The sequence below is a fragment of the Protopterus annectens genome, chromosome 7.part0 (genome assembly GCF_019279795.1).
Source record: "Protopterus annectens isolate FY-2018-M chromosome 7.part0, PAN1.0, whole genome shotgun sequence".
NCBI lineage: Eukaryota > Metazoa > Chordata > Ceratodontiformes > Protopteridae > Protopterus > Protopterus annectens.
This window is the reverse complement of record NC_056739.1, coordinates 1,405,088,096-1,405,100,942: the sequence shown is the minus strand read 5'-3', so window position 1 is coordinate 1,405,100,942 and position 12,847 is coordinate 1,405,088,096. Positions and strand designations below refer to the sequence as shown.

Here is a 12,847-nt window from a genome sequence, read left to right as displayed (position 1 = left end):
TATGACTAAAAATCAAGATACATAACAAGTGCTAGTGGTGTTCAGGGATAAAGCACTGACCACAGCCCCAGTGACCTGAGTTTAGATAGCAGCTTGGATGTTTGATGGTGCTGGCAGAGGAGAATGAGTGTACGCATTCTGAGAGGGACACACACTGGGGTGGATCAAGGTAGACACAGCCACAGCATTGCATTGAGGGAGGCGGTGCTACAGCAGACATCCTGGGGAAGGGCTTGCAGCTCACCAGGACATTGTCAGGTGGTAGCCCTCATTTGTTGGTTTACAAGAGCATGCAGTCACAGATAAAGGGCATTATGAGTCTTTGTGGTGGTGGTATAGCCCATCCCCCTACCCAGGGAAGGTGTTAGCATCTTAGGCAAAAAATATTATTGCTAAGTTGCTGGCAATAGAACAAACCCTCCAGGGTCTGCTGGAATGATGGACCCCTAAATGGCCCTCATCCTAGCTTATCTGTAGAAACATTCATCCATCCTTCCCCAACCCCATTTTCCCATTTTTGCACATGAGGTCAGGTTGTTACCTTAACAGTGACAATCATCTAGAGTCACGCTTTACACCACCTCGTGGCTAGCTTTGCTGCTGTAGTTCTTCACACCACACACTCGCTCACATGCTCACACCTATGGCCAATTTAGATTGTCCAATCCACCTACTACATGTCTTTGGGATGTGGGAGGAAACCGGAGAAGAAACTCACATGAGCAGATACCATTAAGAAATTAATGTGCATGAGTCTGCTATAGAGATGTGAGGATTGATGGTCATCTGGGGAAGGAAGCACTTAGAAAAAAAAATAAGATTCTTCAAAAGGAAATAATACGTTTCTTGTTCAGAAGAAAATGTTAACAGGCATCAGAAGAATCTTGCAGATTTACCTTGGGTAATCTGAGTTTAACAAGGATCCCCCCAAAAAATGTGCAATTTTATATTTATTAAAAGTTTATTGTAATCGAGACTATCATTGTACAGCACATAAATCAAGTATAAGAGCCCTGTACCTGAAAACATCTCACACTCACACACACACACACACACACACACACACAGACACACACACACACGCACACACACACACACACACACACACACACACACACAGACACACACACACACACACACACACGCACACACACACACACACACACACAGACACACACACACACGCACACACACACACACACACACACACACACACACACACACACACACACACACACACACACACACACACACACACACACACACACACACACTTCTAAAATAAAATAAAAAAGACTGAGAAATGAAGTGGTCAGAATCATGAATGAGATGCTTCTTATTTGGTTAATAGTGGTATCATTGTGTCCCAAATGAAAAATAAGGTTAATCATTTTAGGAGAAGAATTTGAGGCGAGTGTCCTAAAACACAGGCAATGTCCCAAGTAATGATCCAAAAACAAAGTCCTGTAGTATCAAGAGAGTAATCCATAAACTAAAAACAGTCATCTGCTACAGACAACTAGAAGTGCTTTTTCTTGCTAGGGCAGAAAGTAGACATACAGTTTTAAAAAGAGAATATTCCTCAACAATTAATATGGATTTGTATGTCTGATTCTGGAAGAGTACACAGCTATTTTAATCTAAGATATGAGACCTGAGGTAGCTACAATGGTAGCTAAAGGAGGAACAAAGAATATGTTAGAGGTTTAGTGCTTCTGGCTTGTTAGTTGGTAACTAATGAAGCTTGCTGTGGTCTTTAAGCTGACCTGATCTGCATCCACTGTTTTTTTGCAGACATCTGCTTTCATATCTGTGCTATGCTTATAGTGTTTTTCTGTTATATCTGTTTGTGTGGGAAGGATTACAAAATTAAAAGGTGTGCAGAATCCAAAACACTAATGTCTGCATTTTCTTTTTCTGTTGTTTCAGGATGGTACAGAGGATTTTCAGTGAAGAAGCCTAAAATAAAGGTAATAATTTAAATGACATATTTAAATCACTTCAGTATATGAGAAATAAGATGTTTTTGTTTGACTTAAAATGCAAATTTGGGTTAAAATAAACAGAGCAGCCCTACCCATAATGTAATCATGTGACATTCCTGAAAAGCGTGGATTTTAAGGCAAAACTCTAACTAAACATGCTTTTGTTTGGATGCGTCAAAGTCCACTTTGATCAAAAAACCTGCATACACATTTACAAATACACACACACACACACACACACACACACACACACACACACACACACACGCACACACGCACACACACACACACACACACACACACACACACACACACACACACACACACACACACACACACAACCATATGCTTGTTACCTGTAGTAGAAAAGTCAACTTTGAATGGTCACAGAAGCTCTCCCTGGTTTATGGAAATGCTATTTATAACTGATTTATATTAATGTCTTTCTTCTTGTTTGTGGATTGATTAAGAGCTGTGCTTGTTGCCCGGGTTTAACCCATTGTTTCTTAAGAGGATTTCAGCATTATTGCCATATATTTTGCTTTAGTTTTCTCTTTGCTCTTATTGTCTGGCTAAGCTTTTGAGTGTGGTACTTAGGTATTGACACCATTAGACAATAAAGTTTAACGAAAACCTACATAATTGTTTAGATGGAAAAGTATCCATAAGAATCACTGGCTACATAATGATGGATTATGCAGGATTTTCAGTACCTTTATTGCACACAATTGCATGGAGGAGGAACATATGGTTTTCAGTACTATGTGAGCTTTAAAAAAACAAACGGCCCAAGTGAAGGAGCTGGATTGGACCCACTCAACAGTAACGATCTGTTCCAAATGGCAAACAGTAGATGTGCCAAGCATACACTTTATTCAAGCCAAATAAAAATGAATCACAAAAAGTTTTAAGAGATAAGTGCTTTTGTCTAGATAATCTAGACTTCATCAGATAACTTAACAGGAAATAGGCACTTCCTTATAAAATAGTTTAACAGGAAATGACATAAATATTTAAAAAATCAATTAAAGAAAAGTCAATACAAGTAAAATGTAAGCAGTCCTATATGTGAATAAATACATACAAGAATAGCATAACCCCCCCAATAATAAATACAATATAAATAAGGATACATATATGTCATGAAAATATAAATACAAGTTTGTAAAAGATGTACAAATGTATATAAATATATTAAAATAGATTATTTAAAAAATTAAATTATATTAAATACAAAATTCACAGTGATTTATAGGGAGGTAATATTACCTCTCTGTTGCATTTAATTTCAATAATGGATTGATGGAGATGTATTCATTTAGCCCTGGCCATTTCCCTGCATTTACGCATAACTGCCAGTGTAGTTCTTTTTTTCCCAGTAATAGTGACCGTGCCCCTCCTCTTATATCAATGCTAGTACTGTTATTGTCTGGCTAAGCTTTTGAGTGTGGTACTTAGGTAGTGACACCATTAGACAAAGTTTAACGAAAACCTACATAATTGTTTAGATGGAAAAGTATCCATAAGAATCACTGGCTACATAATGATGGATTATGCAGGATTTCCAGTAACTTTATTGCAGATAATTGCATGGAGGAGGAACATATGGTTTCAGTACTATGTGACTGAGCATCCAAGTGCTCCGGATTGTGAGGAACGCTACGCATTTAAGACGAGCGAAGCCACCATTCCGCTGTTCCACATTGAACAGCTGTGGCTCCACTACAAGGATTTTGTAGGGTAGGATAGGGCGGCGCAGTGGTGCAGCAGTTATGCTGTCGCCTCACAGCAAGAGGTTCTCCGGTTCAATTCTCGGCTGGGGTGCCTTCTGTGTGGAGTTTGCATGTTCTCCCTGCGTTCACGTGAGTTTCCTCCGGGTACTCCGGTTTCCTCCCACATTCTAAAGTCATGCTTCTGGAGCATTTCTCCCCGGGCCTCCACTGAAAACAGGATCTGTGGAACCTAGTCGGACTTTCAAATGTTAAATAAATAAAAAAATAAAATAAAATAAAAAATTTTGATTGGTTTGTGTACCGCAATTACTGACAATTGGCATTGCGGTATACAAACCAATGCAAACCTCTGCTGCCCTTCTGCATTACTCAGCATTGCCTGTGCGCCGCAGTTTTTGATTGGCTCGTAGACCGCATTTACAGCCAATTGTGAATGCATTCTAGTAAAGAGTCTCAGGAGGATGTAGGACAGGAGCCTATGAGAGCTCCCCAGTACTAGCCAATCACGTTTCGGGAAGCCTTTTCACGCCAAAATAATGGCTTACAAAAGGATTCCCAGAATCTGGGATTTTACTTTTTAGGTCTAATCTCCAGGAAAGAAGACCGGGAAGGAGCGGAATATGGGATGAAGACATCGGGAGAAGGAAGGTGCATGTTGTGCACATCGGGAGAAAGAAGGTGCGGATTGAAGACATCAGGACTCGGAAGTGGCCAGAACAGAAGGGCTGAGGTTTTATTTTGCTGCTGCTTGCTGCTGGACTACCGGGATCATCATAGTTTGTGCTGTGGTCATCATGGTGGATTATTTCTGCTGCTGGAGACTTTGGCTAACTGCATATTGAGCGGGTGCTGTGAACCTAGGCAAAGGTAAGTGTTTTAGCTGCAATGGCAAGTGTTTTCTTTGAGAACTGGTATGCTAGCACAGATCTTGTTATTCTAGCAACTTTCCAAGTTTATTAGAGCAATGTTTAGTGTCTGTAAGTTTGTGCTGCTTGTTTCTAGTATGTCTCTGAAGTCTGCCAGAAACAGAACTAAATGTATGCCAACACAGATGCTGTTATAAACTTAAAAACTTGCTAGAATTACAGGAATATTTAAAATTTGTTTTTGTATTGCTTGTCCCCCTAGGATTTTGAAGTCTTAAGTAATTGAGCAATTGTGTGCCAACACAGATCCTGTTATTCTAGCAATATTTGTAAGCTAATAAGAGCGATATTTAAAGTGTCTCTATGTTGGTGTTGGTGTTGCTTGTCCCTCTAATATGTCACAGAGTAATTGCCATTTATTTTAGCAATATTTCTAAGTTTATAAGAGTAATATTTAATGTCTCTGTTGTTCTGCATGCCCACCTAGTATATCTTTTTTTCCAGAAACTGTATACCAAGCCAGGACCTGTTATTCTAGCAACTTTCTAAATTTATAAGAGCAATATTTAAAGTGTCTGTGCTGCTTGTCCCCCTAGTACGTCTCGGAGAGTAATTGCCATTTTTTTTTTAGAGAAACTGAATGCCAAGACAGATCCTGTTATTCTAGCAATATTTCTAAGGCTATAAGAGCAATATTTAAAGTGTCTGTTTGTGCTGCTTGTCCCCTAGTACGTCTCGGAGAGTAATTGCCATTTTTTAGAGAAACTGAATGGCAAGACGGATCTTGTTCTAGCAATATTTATAAGGTTATAGGAGCAATATTTAAAGCGTCTCTGTTTGTGCTGCTTGTCCCCCTAGTACGTCTCTGAAAGTAATTGCCTTTTTTTGGGGGGAGAAACTGAATGCCAAGATAGATCCTGTTATTCCAGCAATATTTCTAAGTTTATAAGAGCAATATTTAAAGTGTCTGTTTGTGCTGCTTGTCCCCTTAGTACATCTCGGAGTGTAATTGCCATTTTTTAGAGAAACTGAATGCCAAGACAGATCCTGTTCTAGCAATATTTCTAAGGTTATAGGAGCAATATTTAAAGTGTCTTTCTAATATGTCTGTTTAGAAAATGTAGTAAATCTGATTTTTATTAAGTGCTGTTTTATTTACTTATGGTGTGGTTATGGTACTTGTAGATTATCAAATAAAGGTTTTGGATCTGGGAAGTGTGTTTTATTGAATTTTACAGATGTTCTACCATGATCCATGGCAATGGCATGTTTCACGCAGTGCGAAAATAGGGTGTTCCACATTTTGACCATTTGTCACACATTGTTAGAGTCTGTGTTCCACATTGTCCTCTTAACAGGTTGAGACTTATGCTATGTGAGCTTTACCATAGCTGCAGGAATTGTCATGTATGAAAGTAAGACAGCGTTTAGATTATTTGTTTGATGATCTGCATTATAAGATGTCCAGAAGAGGTGGGCAATGAGAGTCCCGATGACCCACATACTGATTTCTACAGATTTCAGAAGAGGTGATGGCTTTTCTTGATTAAGACTTCCAAAGGGGCAGATTTTGATCACGCAAGTAATCTAGCAAGTGTTCACCTTCCAATGTCCACATCCTGAGAGGGTTGATAGCCACTTTGTGTTTATCTGTGTTTGAATAATGACCATACATTCTGATGTCCAACTTACAGAGAATTTTATAAGGCAGTATTTGAGATCCCAAATGGTCAGTCATTTAACAGAGGGTCAGTTTCAACCTAGAATGAACTTACCAGCAGTCTGTTTGCAAGAGCACACATACAGGAAAAACACAGACACCAGATGTTGACTGTCAGTAATCTGCTTGGGGAAGTGTCTAGAGGGACTCAGTCTACAGAGGTACCACACAGGACATAAGAGATTCAAATGGCAACTTTAAGGCATCTGATCATACTTGAAGGTGTGTGTTAGAACATAGTCTGAACATTTCAGTATTCTTTAAGTTACCTAAAGAAGACAAGGGTTAAGAACAGTACTGACCAGGCCACAAAGAGGAGTCAGAAAGATCTATATTAAAAATACCGTCACATTTGTTAACCGGGAAAGTCCGACTTAGAACAAAGCCAATTTTCAGCAGAGGGCCAGGGAGAAACGCTCCAAATGCAATTTATAACATGGGAGGAAACTGGAGCGCCCAGAGGAAACCCATATGAACACAGGGAGGACATGCAGATTCCGCACAGAAGGCACCCCAGCCAAGAATCGAGCTGGAGAACCTCTTGTCATGAGCCAACACTACCACTGCACCACTGTGCCATCCTACCTATTCATATCTGCCAACATGAATTTCTCTATTTGTAGCACACCATTGCCTTTCACATGGCACAGCTAAAGTTAGTCACTGGTATGAACAACTTCCGCGGTCACTATGGACACTTTGATAAGGGTGATTTTCAACTAGAATAGACAAAACTACTTTGATATTATTGTAACTATGTCTTCAAGACATGTCCTTAGCCAGTAACTAAATGTCAGCATTTTGTCTTGGTATTCAGATGCCACATGAGGTGATTGAAAGATAGAGAAGGGTAAATTTGGGGCAGGACAGTGACAGGAAGGAGATGTTGGTGGAAACGAGAGGCAGAGGATGGAAGATTAGTTTCAGGAGGATGACTTGGAGATGGTGATTATGGATTTGTTGTTGGAGGTGGGGATGGCAGTGCCACTGCAGTCACTGCATAGGTCATTCACCTAGGGAGCCTTAATATGTAATGTAGAGTCACACTAGATGTGGTGAATGCCCATGTGGGATATATTTCTACTGAATATTCTGAAAGATCTGTAAACCACATAGTATGCAAATCACAAAAGCAAGTTCATTATGTTAAAGCTACACATATTATATATATCATGTCCATTGCTTAAAAGTTAGACATAGGTTTATACTACACACACACACACACACACACACACACACACACACACACACATATATATATATATATATATATATATATATATATATATATATATATATATATGAGGTACTTTAAAGAAATGAGAATTATCAACTTATTTAAGGAGATTTTAAACAAGTACAACATTTAGTGTTTAATATCATTCTTAGCTTTGGAACAGTCCACATATCTGGCTTCTTCAGTGATCATGTGAGATGAGTTGTTGCAACATTTCTGGCTGCACATCTTCCACAAGTTTGACTTAACTGTATTCTGTTGTACAAATGCCTTCAGTTTGTTTTGAACAGCTTTAAATTTCCAAAGAACTACAGAAGACGGAAAAAATTGTTCTACCAGCAACTTTCACCATTTCACTGCGGCTTTTATATTCTCACAGAGACCTGTAGATATGGCAGGCTCTTGTACATCCTTTAGTAGCAAAATTTCTGTTTCTGTTTATTTCTTTAAAACATTTCCTTTACTTTGTGATGATTTGTAGGCAGCAGCAATGTAAGCAAGGTATGCATTTGCTTTTCAAGCTTCTGCTCAGTAACAGCTATGATAATAGGGTCTATATTACAAAGTCGAAGCTTTAGGTAAACGAATACCTAAAGCTCGACACCTAAACAGTGAAAGCTGTAAACATCAAATGGCCACTTCAATTAATTCTTTTGTAGGGAAGGAATTTGCTTGGCCAGAGAAAAAAAAAATTTCAAGCCGTAATCGAGTGGGGGGCTTTTCCCCCCTAACCCCCCACACTCCCCCTAACTAAATAAACCAACTCCAAGAACACTCTACAGTGGAGAAAAGGGCAGATTCCTGATAACGGCCAAGCAAATTCTTTCCCTACAAAAGAATTTATGGAAGTAGCCGTTCAATATTTATAGCCTTCGCTGTTTAGCTTTCGATCTTTAGGTATTCGGTTACCTAAAGTTTCAGTCACCTAATATAGACCCGTGATAATACAATCCATAGCTCTATATTGATCCATAGGTTTATAGGAGGTTACAAGACTAGCAGCCCTAGAGCCTTTACAAGCCTAGTCATGTTAATCCCAGATTGCCCCAATTGTCCTTGACTAGATGGACGTACTTTACAGATCAGCACCAACTACCTCTTTCCATGAGGGACATGGGCGCTATCTCTGCAGTGAGTTAGTGGTCACCCATCTGTTTGTCCAGGTTGCTCTTGAATGTGGCCATTGAGAAGCTCTGCTTCACATGAATTAGAAGTTTATTCCAGAGCAGCGGCAATCTCTAGGAGACATACCTGTCTCTCCAGCATTTTCTGTTAGTGTTACTGGTGATGCTAAGATTCCTAGAGCGAGTGACTCCAGTGCTGTTTGATTTGTGGATGCACAGCATTTCCATTAGGTCTGGGTCAGAGACTGCCCTGTACGTGAGGCACAAGTCACCTCTCAGTAGCCTGTATGATACAGAGTACAGTGATAGGGCTTTCAGTCTAGCCACATAGGACAATGTTTGGAGGCCCTGTATCTTCTTAGTGAGAAACCTCTGTGGTCTCTCCAGTTGCTGCAGGTGAGTGGTGACATACATGCAGAAAGTAATAGTGAGACTAATAGTTCTATAATTACCAGGTCCATGGTTGGGCCATCCTTTTGTAATGTTATTACAATGGCTGCTTACCCTTCACTGAAATAGTCTTATAATTACGAGATGACATAGCCTGTAACTTTTGCTACATAGATTCATAGGTTCATAGGTGTGTACTAGGCTAATGGCCCTGGAGCCTTTACAAGCCTAGACCATAGGATTACCCTGGCATCGTGCCACTCGACCTTAGTTCCCAGTGCCTCTATTGAGTAGAGCCACTGGAGTGATCCCTGTGGTGAATTTTCTTTTTCCCATCCACTCATCAAAATTTCTCTTGAAGAGGGCCCGTGAGACCCTCCGCTTGGCATGTATGGGAAGTCTATTCCATAGCATGGGCAGTCTCTGGGTTATGAACCTGTCTCTCCAGCTTGTTCTGTTGATTGTGGTAAAGAGATTGAGGTATCTGGCGTGTGTAGTATAGAGTGGGATTGGGATTTCTTTACAAGTAGCATTTCTAACAGAGCTGGGTTAGACATGGCTTTGTAAGTCAAGCAGAGCTCTCCTCTAAGTAGGTGATATGAGACAGAGAATAGTTGGAGTTTTTTGATTCTGTCCATATAGGAGAAGTGTTTATGGCCCAGGATCCTCTATGTGAGGTACTTTTGTGGCCTCTCCAGTTGTTGCAGGTGTCAATGAAGTACATGCCAAATGGGGCATTGTACTCGATGATTGGCCTAACGAGGGAAGAGTAGAGGGGAAACAATGACCTCTTTCTTCCTGGATGCAAAACTCTTAGTAATGAGATGTGTCACATAGAAGGACTTTCTGACCACAGTGGCAATGTGGTGGTCACAAGAGAGATTGCTGTCTACCTGTGTTCCCATATCTCTTATAACACCTTCTGTGTTCACTGGACTACCATCTATGTGGTAATTCATGGCAACTGGGTCTTTCCCAAAGAGGACGATGACACATTTTTTTGCATTGAGCTTAAGGCCATGGTTCTGACACCAGTTGTTGGTCTCAGTGAGGCCTTTCTGTAGAATGCCAACATCACTTGGGGAGTTAATTATGGCTCCCAACTTGCAATCATCTGTGAACTTTTTCAGCCACAGTCCCTTCATGTTGGCCTGGGCTTCAAAGAAGTAGATAACAAACAGGATGACCCAGGACCAAATCCTGTGAGACTCTACTTGTAATTCGTCAGCAGTCTGACTTGGAGTCAGCTACTTTCACACTGTGGGTTCTATCTGTGAGCCAGTTTGCAACCCACCTAGTGATATAGGGGTTGATGCCTAGCTTAGTGAGTTTTTCTATGCTTCCTGAGTGGGGAATGGTATCAAAGGCCTTGGCCAGATCAAGATAGGCTGTATGACCCACCTTGCCTTCATCCACATCTCTGGTGACTGACTCAAAGTAGTCAACCAGGTTGAGCAGGCATGATCTTCCCTTCACAAAACCAAACTGTGTGGGATCCAGAGTTTGGAGATTCCCTATATCCTTGTTTATTAGTCCATGATGATGCATTCCATAGCTTTACATATCAGACTCATCAGGCTAATGGGGCGATAGTTCCCAGGGTCTGTAGTCGCTCCTCCTTTGTGGAGAGTGATGACTATAGCAGTGTGCCATTCAGTAGGGACAAAGCCTAAGCTGAGGCTGTGATTGAACAGGGCACACAGGTAAGGTGCTAGTTCACTCTGTATTTCATGTAGAACACAGCCAGGGATATTGTCAGGTTCCTTAGAAGCTATACTTTTGGCCTGGGACAGTGCTGTTTTAACCTGTGCAGCAGTAATACTGGGTGCCTGCCAATCTACTGGTATTGTGACTGGTCCTTTGGTGGGGGAGAGATGAGTAAAGCTGGCACTGAATCTGTCGGCCAGTATATTGGCAATATCTGTTGGCTTGGTAAAGGAGGTGGCATTGTGCAATAGCTCCAAACAAATCTGGGTATTGCCATGGAGATTCTCTACATAACTATAGAAGGCCTTGTTGTTGTCTTTACTATCTGCTGCAATTCTGTTTTCATAATTAGCTTTAGAGGATTTAATGAGGGATCTCAACTTTTTGTTGAGGCTGATAAGGTAGTTTTTCCACTCTTGGGACTTTACCTTATTCCACATCACTTTCCTCCTTTTGTTGTAGAATTTGTTTATGGCAGGGGACCACCAGATTGGCTTCCTTTTTTGGAGGAGAGTGTCTTGGTTCTATTGGGTATGGCGAGATCCATGCATTTGTGTACGTGTTTGTACAGGACATAAGTGTATGATTCGGTGGTCATGTAGCAGTTCTCCAGTTGCATGGGTGCCATGAAGTTAGCCACCTCTGTTTCTAGGAGCCCAAAGTTAGCTTTGGAGACGTTTTTCATGGTGGTTACCTTTGTGGTGGGGGGTTGGGAGGGATGTGAATTTCCAAGGTGATTAGCTTGTGAGCTGACTGTTGGTATAGAGCAACGATCACCCATGTTAGTAATGACCAGGTCAAGGATGTTGCTACCTCTAGTGGGGGTAAGAATGAGCTGGTCCAGGGCATTGGAATTAATGAATTCCAGGAAATGTTGGGCAAGTGTATTGGTACATGAGTAGTTTTCCCAGTTAATGGAGGGGTAGTTGAAGTCACCCAGTATGAGAGTGTTAGGTTGGACCCTGATATTCTCCAAGGTTCTTAGGAACATGGAGTGTGAGTCTTGGGACATGGTTGGGGACCTATTGCAGGCTGCGAGCTGAATCGCTGTCTTACCCAATGTTAGCTGCACCTGAAGTATCTGTGATGCGTTATTTTGGTCTACCAGTCTGGAGGTGTGTGCATCCTTTATGACTATGGAAACACCACCACCTTTAGAGCTTGGTCAAAGTTCTGGGGCCGAAAGGTGTGGAATGATTTATAGCCTGGTAGTGCAGGGGTGCTTGCTGCTGCCTTGAACCAGGTCTATGTTACAGCACAAATGCCCATGTTTTCCATTTTAAGGAGTGCTTTGAGTGAGTGCATATTGAGATTTAGACTTCTAGCACAGAGCAGCCTGACCCTTAGATTGCATTTGTTTGTAGCTGTTATGGTGGTAATTTGGTCTTTGGAACACCACCTAAAAAAGGCATTATAGGGGTGGCAAGATCCGTGGCCAGTATCCAGAAGCCAAGGGGTGACAAATGCAGGCCATCTCTGACAAAGCATCAAGGTCTGTCAGTCATGTCATCACAGGCAGACAGATGCTGAATCCCCTTAGAATGACACCAGAAACTTAGCCAATTGTTGACATCAGTCATTTTCTGATTGTACTATGGTATCATTCTGGGTGATGGTAGTAGGCTGTTCAAGGCTAGGGTCATCTCTTTTTAATGATATTCTTCACTGTTTGGATAGTTCTCTCCACTTGCCCTTTAGAATGCTCATAATGTAGTCTGGGTACTCTATTTCTCAGTTACCACTTATGCACAACCTTTCTCAAATCATGACTTGTGTATTGTAGATCATTAAATGTGTAGCCAGCAAGAAGACGACCACTTCCAATTGAACCGCCACACTTTATTAACGTTTAGTGCTTTCTTCTCCACTACAGAGACTTCATCAGAACAGTTTTCCACACAAACCCAGCCATTTAAATACCCACCCCCAATTATTCAATTTGCCTTTCATTAAAATTTAAAAGCAGTATGCACACCAAAATCAAAACATTAAAAAATGTGTATTATTCTCATTTCTAAGTAATACTGTTCATTTGAAATTCTAAAATGCTTTACTAAAACATCTATGCAGTTATTTAAATAAAAT

The 12,847-nt window shown here is 40.8% G+C and overlaps 1 protein-coding gene across 1 annotated transcript in view; it reads left to right on the top strand.

Annotated features, from left to right (window-relative positions):
- Positions 1-12,847, top strand: part of DOCK3 (dedicator of cytokinesis 3) — a 4,843,230-nt gene that overhangs the window by 1,193,022 nt on the left and 3,637,361 nt on the right. Inside the window, exon 3 of the mRNA XM_044077993.1 lies at positions 1,930-1,970. Within this exon, the coding sequence (XP_043933928.1) occupies positions 1,930-1,970 (41 nt within the window). The remainder of the gene's footprint in view (positions 1-1,929; positions 1,971-12,847) is intronic.